Genomic DNA, 13306 nt, shown 5'->3' with positions numbered 1-13306 from the left:
AACTCAGAATTGGTCTGCGAATCGGACCAAAGTCTGCATGAAAGAGTCAACTGACGAGGTTTTAGACTTGAATTCAAGCAATGCCGATTTGGATTTGGACACTGACACACACACACACACACACACACACACACACACACACACACACACACACACACACTTCACCCCTCTCCCCTCCCCCACCCCCTCCCACACACACACACACATATAGAGAACAAAAGGCGGAAACACTACAACCCTTTCTACCCAATGAGAAGGTGCTCCCCTCCCCTGCCCCCCCACACCGCCCTCTCCCCCTCTCTTAACCACGATTCTTTCGGGGCGCCCTCTCACAGGGGAGAACTCCGATCACACTTTAACTTACGGGTAAGTCTCGTTCATCAATCAGTCAATTACCCGGAATGCTGAGGGACATGCGCACTGCCAGCCGGATGGGCATGTTGGGGGTGGTCTTCGGGTGGCAGTACTGGATGTCCATCTGTGTCAGGTTGGTCACCACGATGCACAGCTCCTTTCCCCTCTGGTGGTATAGCTGAAAGACACACGGCACCTCAGGACCACAATTGTGGAGTTTTAACCACCTATTGGCGCCTACACCCTTAAGGTCAAGTTTGTTCGGTTGGAGTTGTTTAAGAGGAGGTATTTGTTTGTGTGGTTGGGGTTGTATGTGTTTGGTGGTAAGGGGGGGTTGTTTGTTTGTGTGGCTGGGGTTGTATGTGTTTGGTGGTAAGGGGGGGGGGGGTTGTTTTTGTTTTTGTGGATGGGGTTGTATGTGTTTGATGGTAAGGGGGTTGTTTTGTTTTTGTGGATGGGGTTGTATGTGTTTGGTGGTAGGGAGTTGTTAGTTTGTGTGGTTGGGGTTGTGTGTGTTTGATGGTAGGGGGTTGTTGGTGTGGCTGATGTGTATGGGGTCGTGTTTGTTGCTGTTTTAATGGGGTTGTATTGGTATGATTTGGGGGTTGTATGTTTGTAATGTTGATTGCGTGTGGGTGGGTGTTGTGTCGTTAGTGTGTTGAGTGCTAACTGTGATTGTGCAATGTAGTTGAGTGGGGTTGGGTTTTTGTTTGTTTTGCCTTGTTAGATTGTTTATGTGGCTTCTGGGTCTTGCGTTTCGTTGTTGCTAAGGGTACTGCTTTTGTTTGTGTTGGTGGTATTGTTGCTGTTGGTGGTGGTGGTGGTGTTATCTTTTCTGGTGTGATCGGCGGCAAAGGAGGAAGAGAGCCCGGCGAGAGGGGGAACGCCAAGCCCCCCCCCCCCCCCCCCCCCGAGAACCCCGCGGCGGCACCCGGGGCACCGCTCGCCTCCACCAGACGCCCGACGCGCCGGGTATGTGGCCGTGACCTGTGTTACTTGCACATAATGTGTGTTTCTCATTTGTGACATTTGTTTTCTTCATCGCACCCGCAGGACCTCGCTTGAACCACTTATGTACATGCTAGCCATATAACCATCAGAACAGCAGAGGAGGTAATTGCTGTCCCGACTATCTGGGCTGGATTTTGATTATAGTGGAGAGTGTCTGTACTGTATGATAGTCAATCGAGTTCGATTATGACCATCAGAACAGCAGAGGATCTAATATCATCATCTTAGATGAACAGACTATAAATAAATGAATAAACGAACGAACGAACGAACTGCAGAGGAGGTAACTGCTGTCCCGATTACCTGGGTTGGATTTTGATAATAGTGGAGTGTGTCTTACCCCCTTATGTATGTGTTAGTCAGTCATATGACCATCAGAACAGCAGAGGAGGTAACTGCTGTTTCGAGTATCTGGGCTAGATTTGATAATTGTGGAGAGTGTCTTGCCTAAGTTACAACCCCACTCTCTCGGCCAAGAGGGTTTTTCGGACAGTCGGCGTTGGAATGGTTCCTAAAGGCCAACTAGCCCCCAAGGCTGTAGCACTAAGAGCCAGTGCAATCTTTGCCTCCAAGTTTGAAAGTCATAGTTCTTTGCAAAAGACTAAGCTGTAAATGATTTTCAATTGCAACAGAGAAATCTCTGTTAATACAGCTTTCACTTTGCTGTTGACCTAACTGTAAACTTATGTCAATCTGTGATATAAGCTGAGTGTTGGGCCTATTATACCACTTACTTCACAAATCACAAGCCACTTACTCCACAAATCACAAGCCACGTAAATTCATTCCTCATTCATTCACGTCATGATTATCATGTCAAAACAGACCATCTTGCTATCTAACTTTGACCTCCAGGCACGTGACCTTTATCTTTTATTCGGGTCACGTGGGTATTCCTTGCACCTATGGTCAAAGACACTAGGTCATCCAAGTTTTTAAGAACTCGAGGTGTGTAATATGATATAATTATTGGTAGTTTTATCACGAAACAGTGTGAAGCAGTGTCTGGGGAAAAGACTAAGCTTCTGTTTGTCTGTTTTCGGTTTGGTGCGGTCTGGTTGGTGGTTGGTCCTCACTTTGTGGCGCACATTTGAGCTCTGAGCTGTGTACTATATTATCACCAGTTCAACGGAGATCCCACAGCACTAAACTGTCTACAGCCAGGACCAGAAGACAACCTACAGTCCATCCTACGTGAGGAAGTGGAGGCAGCAGTCAAGACAAGGAAACAAATGGAGTCGGCAGGAATCGACAAAATACCTGCAGAACTGGTTCAGACAGGAGGAGAGGTCATAATCACTGCTCTCACTACCATCTGCAGTAAGATCTGAAGCACTGGAACATGGCCAACAGTCATCGGAAGCACTGGATCATGGCCAGCTCGCTGGACACAGTCACTAATCATCACTCTGCCAAAGAAAAGAAACCTTCACTTGTATTAGAACTATCGTGCCATCCGTTTGATAAGCCATCCAAGGAAAGTTATGCTGAAAATCCTACTGAACACACTAAAACGTGAAGCAGAGACCATTATTGCCGAAGATAAGCAGATTTAAAGACAGAGTGGAACAGAACAGATATACAACTTGAGCGTAATAAATGAAAAGTACCTCTAGCACAAACAAAACTAGTACCACGTATTTGTTGACTTCAAGGAGGCCTTCAGCAAGGTGTCGCATACTGCCTTATGGTCTAAATTGATGAATGTACATCACAAATACCAAACTTGCCCGAGTGATCGAACAACTGTACAACAAGGCTACAAGCGCCGAAACCCTGAATGGTAACAGGGAAGACTGGCTCAGTACTACGATTGGAGTGCGTCAGGGATGTCTACTGTCACCTACTACTTTCAATGTCTTTCATGAGAGGGCTATAGAAGAGGCTCTGGAAGATCATGAAGTCGCCGTTTCCGTTGGGGGAAGAACGGTCACCAGTCTGCGTTTTGCGGATAAGATTGATGGTCTTGCCGGGAGTGAAGATGAATTGCCCAGTTTGGTGGAACCTTTGGACAAAGCAGCCTTTGAATCTGGCATGAAGATGAGCACCGAAAAGATTAAACTCGTGACCAACAGCATCCTAGAAATTACTTCAGTCAGAGGAAGCCGCAGACGCGGAAGTCAAGAGGAAGAAGAAGGGAAGACATAACCCAAGAATGGACAGATACACGAGTTCGTGTCTATGTATGTGCATGTCATTGTGTATGCGTGTGTCTGCGCACATGCCCACCTGTAGAAAGGTAACGTCTGGGTTCCCTGTCTTCTGCCTTAACTTCTCCCCAAACCACTCGTACAGGCGCTGCGCTGGGTGCCAGCCGAAGTACTTGATCAGGTTGGGGATCAGGCACAGGTAGCCCAGCTTGGCGTCTGCCACACCCATGGAGTACAAAATGAAAAAAAACAAAACATGACTACAGGGTGAGTGGGGTGAGTGATGGAGGAGGGTGGGGTGAGGGCTGGGTGTGGGACAGGGAGTGGCAGAGAACACAGAGATAGTCTGAATGCGAGTCTGGTTTACTGATTAGACCATAGGCCCAGAGAGAGTAAGTGACTGAGTGAGTGAGAGAGACAGAGAGACAGACAGACAGACAGACGGAGAGAGAGTGAGAGAGACAAACAGAACAAGAACAAGAACAAAAACTTTAATCTCCAGGCCTCCGGCCCCTATAGAAAGAGGTCAAAAGTACACAATATGATGATCACGTAGCGACAACAAAATGTAAAATACACAGTAATTCAAACCTGTAGAACGAAAGTACTTCTTGTTCGTCGTAAATCATTTCTAAATTTCTTCATTGCTGTCAAAGAATTCCTGTCGTATCTTCAGGGCATTAGATACATAAACACATAGTTTACGAATACTGTAAACAGAACCATTCTTCAGCACAGAGAGAGAGAGAGAGAGAGAGAGAGAGAGAGAGAGAGAGGGAAAAGACAGACAGACATAGAGAGACAAAGAGACACAGAGACAGAAGGAGTACCCAAGAAAATCGAGTCCTTGTTTTCTTTGATGGTGATGTCCTCGACCTCCTGCGCCGTGAAACCACAAGCCAGGAGAGCGGCCACGGAGGCCCCGGCACTGGTCCCCGCGAACCTATGGATCTTCTTCAGCACCCCGTGGTCCTCCAGACACTGATCGCCACACACACCATCAGCATCAACATCAACAACGACCTCAACAACGACCTCAACAACGACATCTACAGTGACATACACAACGACCTCAGCATCAACATCAACACCGACATCAAGAATGACATCAACGACATCATCAACAACGACATCAACAACATCAACTACGACATCAACAACGACCTCAACTACGACCTCAATAACGACCTCAACAGCGATATCAACATCAACATCAACAACGTCAGCAACGACATCAATAACGTCATCAACAACGACGTCAACAACGACATCAACAACGACATAAACTGCCACAGCGACATCAACAACGTCAACAACAACGACGTCAACACCATCAACAACATCAACAACAACATCAACAACGACATCAACAACATTAACAACGACATAAACTGCCACACCGACATCAACAACGACATCAGCAACATTAACAACGACATCAACTGCTACAGCGACATCAACAGCGACAACACTGACATCGTCATCACAAACAATAACATGATCAACGACATCAGCAACAACAACAACGACATCAAGAATGACAAAACGACAATGACATCATCAACGACATCAGCATCAACAACGACATCAACACCAACATCAACAACGACGTCAACAACGACATCAACGACGTCAACAACAACACTAACAACGACGTCAACAGCAACATCAACGACGTCAACAATGGCAACAACAACGTCAACAACGACGTCAACACCAATAACGACATCAACACCAACATCAACAACGACATCAACGAACTCAACAACGACGTCAACAACGACATCAACAACATCATCAGCGATATCATCAACAACCTCAACAACGACATCGTCAACGACCTCAACATCGACCTCAACAATTATTTCATCAACACCAACATAACAAAACCAATAACAGTGTACGCAACTACAACGCCATCAATAATCACAGTGAATACGACCTTGCATTGGCCGCCCCGAACTGATGGAGTTTGTGTGTGCAGAAAACCATTTTCGGCCATGAGGCATTAGTCATCATTTTCTTCGCAAACTATCGATTTTTTCAAAGATACTGCCACACGACCTGTTGCAGGGCAAAGCACATTACAGAACACCACAGCACAACTCATTATAGTACAGCACTACATAGCACAGCACGACACAGCACAGCACAGCCCAATACAGTATACCACAGCATAGCACAGCAGAGCACACCACAACAAAACTCGTTATAGCACGCCACAGCATACAACAGCAGGACACAACACAACACAGCTCATTATAGTACAGCACTACATACCACAGCACGACACAGCACGGCACGGCACAGGACAGCACAGCACAGCACAGCACTGCACAGCACGGCACGGCACATCACATCACGGCACAGCACGGCACGGCACGGCACGGCACGGCACAGCACAGCACAGCACAGCACAGCACAGCACGGCACGGCACAGCACAGCACGGCACATCACATCATGGCACATCACATCACAGCACATCACGGCACAGCACAGCACAGCCCGGCGCAGCACAGCACAGCACAGCACGGCACAGCAAAGCCCGGCGCAGCACAGCACAGCACGGCACACAGCACAGCACGGCACACAACAAAGCTCATTATAGCACACCCCAGCATACAACAGCAGGACACAGCACAACACAGCTCATTACAGCACAGCACAGCACAGCACGGCACATCAGAGTGCAGTATAACTCAGCGTAGTTCTATCAATCACAACCGCACACAACACCAAAACTCCACAGGAAGCATCTGACCCACCTTGATGGCCCCGCAGTAGGCCACCCCTTTGTTGCCCCCGCCCTCAAACACCAGGTTCTCAAAACTGAAGTCGTACTGCCTGGGGTCCACCTGTCTAGCTGTCTTCTCCACCTCTGGGGAAAACTCAGATGGGGGATGCCGGGCACTTTCTTCTGGGGGGAAAAAAAAGAAGAAAGAAAGAAAAAAACGTAAAAAAAAACCAAACAATTTTTGTAGCTTGAAATATCCCTTGTGGTCGGTTGCAATTCGATAGTGGATTTCGTGATGAATAATTGATTTTATTTAATATGGATACTTATATAGCGCCTATCCTCGGTCGGAGACCAAACTGTCATTTGTACAACAGGCTGCCTACCAGGGTAGAGCCGACTGACGGCTGTCACTGGGCGCTCATCATTCATTTCCTGTGTCATTCGATCAGGTTTCAGTCGCGCACACATACACACTCAGACAGAAATGTAACATTTTACGTGTATGACCGTTTTGTTTATTTACCCTGCCACATAGGCAGCCATACTCCGTTTTCGGGGGTGTGCATGCTGGGCATGTTTTTGTTTCCATAACCTACCGAACGCCGACATGAATTACAGGATCTTTAACGTGCGCATTTGATCTTCTGCTTGGGTATACACATGAAAGGAGGTGTGGGGGTGGGGTTCAGGCACTAGCAGGTCTGCACATCGGTTGACCTGGGAGATCGGGCCACCAGGCGCCGTTACCGAGATTCGAACCCGGGACCCTCAGATTGAAAGTCCAGTCGAATGCAGTTCGATACTGGATTTCATTATAATTATCTAAATATAATCATGTACAACCATGCAACCACCCCCTACTCCCCATAACCTTGTCTTGCTGCAGTTATTTACCGTCAGATTTGACATCGTCGCAGTCGTCATGATCATCATCATCACAGTTGAGGACCTCAGACAGGTATTCAGCCCGAGACTTCTGCAGCTTGTCATTGAGGGAGGCCGCTGCACAACTGCTTTTCTTCGTCTCGGGGTCCGCCCCGCCCTCTTTCTCTTTCGACTGGTCTGCACCCATCTCGTAGAGTCTGACTCACGGACGCTGATATGCGCTCATGGGTTCTGCAAGGAAAGAGGGGATATAGTTTTGAATAGGGGTGGTACTAAATCGAGCGCTGGTGAGTTCCGTGTTGAACCATGTGACTTATAGAGACGCGTCACATGATCTGTCGCCCTCCAACTTGATTGGTTATGCAAAGTTGCGAGCAACAAAGGTGATCGAGGGAGGCAGAGCGTGTGGAACAGTAGGCTTCATTTTTTCCCCGACTTTTTGATTCTATGTTGTTGTTGTTGTTGTACACACGATGGCACTTCATTGTACAGAGTTTGGTTGTAGCAATGGAGGCTATCAACTGAAGAAAATTTTAATGGAGGACGAGCACGTGTTTACTTGCTTTGGCTTATACCGATCGCTTGTGGCATTGTTCGCGATTTCGAGTTAAAGTTAGATGACCACGCGCAAGATCCAAGATGGCCATGGAACTCTCCAGCGGTCAAAACAACAACAACAACAACAAAAACAACAACAACAACAGCAAAAAAACAACCCCCCCCCCTAACCCCTCCCCCCCCCAAAAAAAAAACAACAACAACAATAACAACAACAACAAAAAACAAACAAAAACAAAACAAAACAACAACAACAATACAACAACAACAACAAAAACAAAAACAAGCAACCACAAACAAACGAAATACAAGAACTTTTAATCTCAAATAATCTGAGTCCCAATAAACCTCAGACTCAGAAATAGAATAGAAAGATATCCGTAGGATTTACAGAGAAGGGGCAAAATGTCGTAACTGATTAGGGATTTTGACGAGAATAAAAACATTCTAGGTGGTACAGAGTGGGTGGACCATTTGTAATGGTGATCATGATAATGGGCATGTGGTCACGATGAGACAAGGAATATAACTATCAATCTGTGTTATTTCCCCTGACCTTGAATAGTTTATTCAAATGTGCGTGCGTGCGTGCGTGTGTGTGTGCGTGCGCGCGCGCGCGCGCGCGCGCGCGCGTGTGTGTGTGTGTGTGTGTGTGTGTGTGTGACAGTTTGTGGAATATTCTTGAAATATTTTTGTTTGGTTTTGGTCCAGTATCTGTGCGTTCCCCACCCTCCAACCAAACCAACCATGTCACTTTGAAACGTCCTCGATGTTAGAATAACAGGATTCTTCAGCTTGACTCTTTACTCGAAATGGTTGTCAGAACTGTTTGTTTAAGTAGTAGCACATGGCTCCGAACAAGATTGTGAGAATATGATTGCTTGTTTGGTTTTGACTGGAAACAATGTTCTGGGCAGGTCAGATCCATCTTGTGAATCTTTTTTTTTTTCCTCCCGCGCAAGGTTTCGTCTGAGTTGGATCGGGTTTAGTCAATCATTCTTTTTTCCTGTAACTCTCAGGAACTGAGTGACAATGTGTCGGCACCAAGCTACATTGCCGTAGTGAACTGGAAAAGGCAAAATAGGAGAGGGCAGAATAGGATAGGACAGGACAGGACAGAACAAGATAAGACAGGACAGGATAGAATAAGACAGGACAGGATAGAACTAGACAGGACAGGGCATAATAGGACATAACAGAATAGGACAGGACAGGATAGGACAGAATAGGACAGGATAGCACACGACAGGCATGGCAGGATAGGAAAATAGGACAGGACAGAACAGGACAGGACAGGGTAGGACGGAATAAAACAGGACAGCATAGGACAGGACAGGACAGGATAGGACAAGACAGAATAGGACGGAATAGGACAGGACAGGACAGGATAGAACAGGACAGGACAGGACAGAATAGGACAGTACAGAATCGGACGGAATAGGACAGGACAGGACAGGATAGGAAGGACTATAAAAGTAAACAAATCCATCAGAAAAAAAAACCCAGAAAGAAAGAGAAATAAGTAAATAAGCGAGTAAATAAATAAATTGTCGCAAATCAGTCAATTACCATAGATAACTAGATACACACAGCTCCAGTCGCTGTTGGCACAGTCCCAACAGTTTCGAACGGTGGCAATGTACAGTGGCGGGCAGACGAGCAAACCAAAGGCCCAACCAGCCAGCCACGCCCACCTGTCTATAGTCTCCTAGGAGATCACCTGGAGCCGTGCTGACTACCACCCCCACCCCCACCCCCACCTACTCCCCTCTGATCTACCCCCTTCCAACCTCTTCCACCAAAACCCACCCACACATACCCACCCCAAACCACTCTCCCACCCACGATTTTCATCTTCACTGACCACACGCCGCTCCTATCAGCTGGACTGGGGCAGATTTGACCCTTTCAGTCGACCCACAAGCAGACCTTTGTTAGTCCACCACTGACCACTACGGCGGAACGCCTCCACTTCGTCCGCTTGAACGGCTCTCCTGTCATCAACTCCACGCACTGTGGCGGAATATAACAGTCTTAAGAACTGCCCACCAGCTGGTCATCGGCTGTCCACTAGAGGTGGAGGGGGGTGGGGGGGGGGGGAGGGGTAGCGGCGGGTGGTGGTGGTGGGTGGGGGTGGGGTGGGGGGGTAAGGTGGGAGTTCGGTGACATCCATTGAGCGTGTATTATTCAGTTGTTTTGTTGTTGTTGTTTTTCTTCTTCCATTAATGCTCAGCGGTCATAACTTTGACCATTACTAGCATTTAAAAAAAAAAAATGCGTGCTGGGTATTTTTCGTGTCTCCATAACCCACCGAACGCTGACATGGGTTACAGGATCTTTAACGTGCGTATTTGATCTTCTGCGTGCGTATACACACGAAGGGGGTTTAGGCACTAGCAGGTCTGTACACATGTTGACCTGGGAGATCGGAAAAATCTCCACTCTTTACCCACCAGGCGGCGTTACCGTGATTCGAACCTGGGACCCTCAGATTGAAAGTCCAACGCCTACACCACTTGGCTATTGCGCCCATCCATTGAGCGTGTATTATGCAGTTGGGTTTTTGTTGTTGTTGTTTTCGTTCGTGAGCTGCAACTCCCACGTTTACTCATATGCACGAATGGGGTTTTACGTGTATGACCGTTTTTTTGTTTTTGTTTTTTGTTTTATCCCGCTTTTTAGGCAGCCATACTCCGTTTTCGGGGATTGTTTTATACAGTGTCAGTAACATCACTGTTGTACAGGACTTCAACTCGAGACGTCACGGCCAGGACTTCACCCTACTTTTGACAGTCAGGGCTTCAATCAACCCCCCCACCCCCCAACCTCAGAATGCCTCCCACCCGGACAAATACCCGGGATTCAGCCCCTCGAAGAACGTAACTTTCACCGAACCAAGAGCCAAGTCCTGAACAACGTGACCTCAAAGGCTTTTTGCCGACAGGTTGTTAAACTCCGCTTCCAGTCACTGTTGTTGGTGATGGACTTGAAGGATTTTGACGAGAATACAAATATTTTGTATTTTGTGTTTCTTTTTATCACAACAGATTTCTCTGTGTGAAATTTGGGCTACTCTCCCCATGGAGAGCGCGTCGCTACACAACAGCACCACCCATTTTTTTGTATTTTTTCCTGCCTGCTGTTTTATTTGTTTTTTTTTCCTATCGAAGTGTATTTTTCTACAGAATTATGCCAGGAACAACCCTTTTGTTGCCGTGGGTTCTTTTACGTGCGCTAAGTGCATGCTGCACACGGGACCTCGGTTTATCGTCTCATCCGAATGACTAGCGTCCAGACCACCACTCAAGCTCTAGTGGAGGGGGAGAAAATATCGGCGGCTGAGCCGTGATTCGAACCAGGGCGCTCAGATTCTCTCGCTTCCTAGGCGGAAGCGTTACCTCTTGGCCATCACTCCACTTGAAAATGGTACTGGAGAATCACCCACTCTCAATGATTTTACAATGACGTGATTCCTTTCAGACGGAAGTCCGCAGTTAATTTCTGTTTTATCTTCTTTTAACTTTAGTTTCTTACCTATTCATCTAGGCTTTTTTTCTTTTTTTTTACCCCCGCCGAATGCATGTTGTGTATGCATTCCTGGCGTTGGGTGCTACGTGCTTGACTGTTCCAAATGAAGGAATGTATGCATAACATGTATCCTTTACATACAACATGCAAAGAAAAGGAACCGCTTTGATTTGTCTCTGCACAATACTCAGCACTATATAAATACCATTATTATTAGTAGTAGTATTTAAGTTTGTCAAAAAACTATAAATGAGCCCATTCCAGCAAACTCGCAAATGCACAGTAACAAGCAATTTCCCATTAACAATAGACAAAAATCTTTTCCCTATCAATACGCAAATTTTTTTCTAAAAGTTGCATGCGTGCTGCTGTTTTAGGATTGCCCACCTCAGTGCAAGTTTGGAAGACACTGACCAGTTCATTCAGAGACAATAAGCGTGCCGCGAAATGGACATGGATTAAATGACCCGAATCTCTCTCATGTCCTTGTCGCGTGCATGGTCTGTTCCTCCCTACCTGTTTACAGAGCCTCCTTCGCCATTATCACTTTGTATCGCCACTTACTGAGAATTGAACCCTGACTGCTTTCAAAGCAGCCAGCAATTTCACCGTATCTCCTCCATCCACTCAGGCCTGAAAACAATATCCATACGAAACAAAAGAAGAAGAAGAAGATGAAGAAGAAGAAAAGTGGGGAGGGGGGGGGGGGGGTGGAGGGGGGGGGGGAGAGAATAGCTGTGGCGACGCGACTTCCGTCGGAAGACAGCTGCCCGAAACACCCACAGAGAAACCTATTTTATTAACAAGAAAGTCAGACAAGGCAAGGTAAGTTCAGGACACGCTATGCCAAACCATGCCATACACAACACGACCCGACAAGACACGTCACTACATGCCATGCCATGCCATGCCATGCCATGCCATACACTACACTACACTACACTACATTATACTACACTACACGACATGACACGACACGACATGTCATGCCATGCCATACACTACACTTCGCTACACTAGACACGACAAGACACAACACGACAAGACACGACACGACAAGACACGACACGACACGACACGACATGTCATGCCATGCCATGCCATACACTACACTTCACTACACTAGACACGACAAGACACGACACGACAAGACACGACACGACAAGACATGTCATGCCATGCCATACACTACACTTCACTACACTAGACACGACAAGACACGACACGACAAGACACGACACGGCATGTCATGCCATGCCATGCCATACACTACACCAGCACTAAAATACCATCACCACCACCATGGACCTAACCTGAAGAAACTCAATTATCGTCCTTGCCCGCGACAGCAAAGGACGTCAACTTACAATGTCCCCAGCCACCTCACCAGTTTGCTGCAGTCGCCACGTCTGTAAGAGGGACTGCAACAGAATGCGAAGGGTATATAGGAATAAGGGAAGAAGTCCATTGGTTGGGATTCCGCCAGTTGTCACGTGGTGTCTCTGCTTTAATCAAGCCCACAACAGGTGTCAGGTGGGAGATTTAAAAAACCGACCTTGTGTTGCCGGAATGATGAATCTGATCTTTCATTGGCAGATGTTATTTATTATTATCATTTTTTAAAATAAATTATTACTTTGGCGGTTGTCTCTCTCTCTCTCTCTCTCTCTCTCTCTCTCTCTCTCTCTCTCTCTCTCTCTCTCTTTTAATAATACTTTTGTCTACCCTAACTTTTTTGTAATGAATTGCATATTCACATACTGTCATTGTTTTTGATCAACTTTACGAAAGTTTCTTCATTTTACGTATTGATTTTCGTCATACGCTCCATTCCTTTCTGTTCCTCACTTCCTTTGAGTGCTGTTTAAATGGTCACAAAGTGTCTTTGCTGATGACAGATGTTGATGAAGTAGACACAGTCACGGGCAAATGATTTTGGGATGCTTTTATTCAACTCAAAACAATAAAGCAACTGTTGGTTGTAAGATTTTAACTGATATGTGGATGATTTTTTTTTTATGTGGTCGTTTTTTATTTTTATTTTTTTAAAACTAGGTTTCTATGCTAATCTGACTTGGGTAT

At 46.5% G+C, this 13306-nt stretch overlaps 1 protein-coding gene across 2 annotated transcripts in view; it reads right to left on the bottom strand.

Moving 5' to 3' along the window:
- Window positions 1–12642, bottom strand: part of LOC143299503 (uncharacterized) — a 32176-nt gene extending 19534 nt beyond the window's left edge. Inside the window, exons 1-6 of one of the 2 annotated variants that reach the window (XM_076612762.1) lie at window positions 12592–12642; window positions 7148–7369; window positions 6282–6433; window positions 4346–4496; window positions 3595–3731; window positions 397–532 (exon numbers count right to left, since the gene is read on the bottom strand). In XM_076612762.1, the coding sequence (XP_076468877.1) occupies window positions 397–532; window positions 3595–3731; window positions 4346–4496; window positions 6282–6433; window positions 7148–7325 (754 nt within the window). In that variant the 5' untranslated portion in view covers window positions 7326–7369; window positions 12592–12642. The remainder of the gene's footprint in view (window positions 1–396; window positions 533–3594; window positions 3732–4345; window positions 4497–6281; window positions 6434–7147; window positions 7370–12591) is intronic. The other variant, XM_076612770.1, reaches the window with a different exon arrangement.
- Between the last annotated feature and the right edge of the window lie 664 nt (window positions 12643–13306).

Source organism: Babylonia areolata, chromosome 2 (genome assembly GCF_041734735.1).
Source record: "Babylonia areolata isolate BAREFJ2019XMU chromosome 2, ASM4173473v1, whole genome shotgun sequence".
NCBI lineage: Eukaryota > Metazoa > Mollusca > Gastropoda > Neogastropoda > Buccinidae > Babylonia > Babylonia areolata.
Note: the sequence above shows the minus strand (reverse complement) of the source record. Positions and strands in the feature narration are given on the sequence as shown.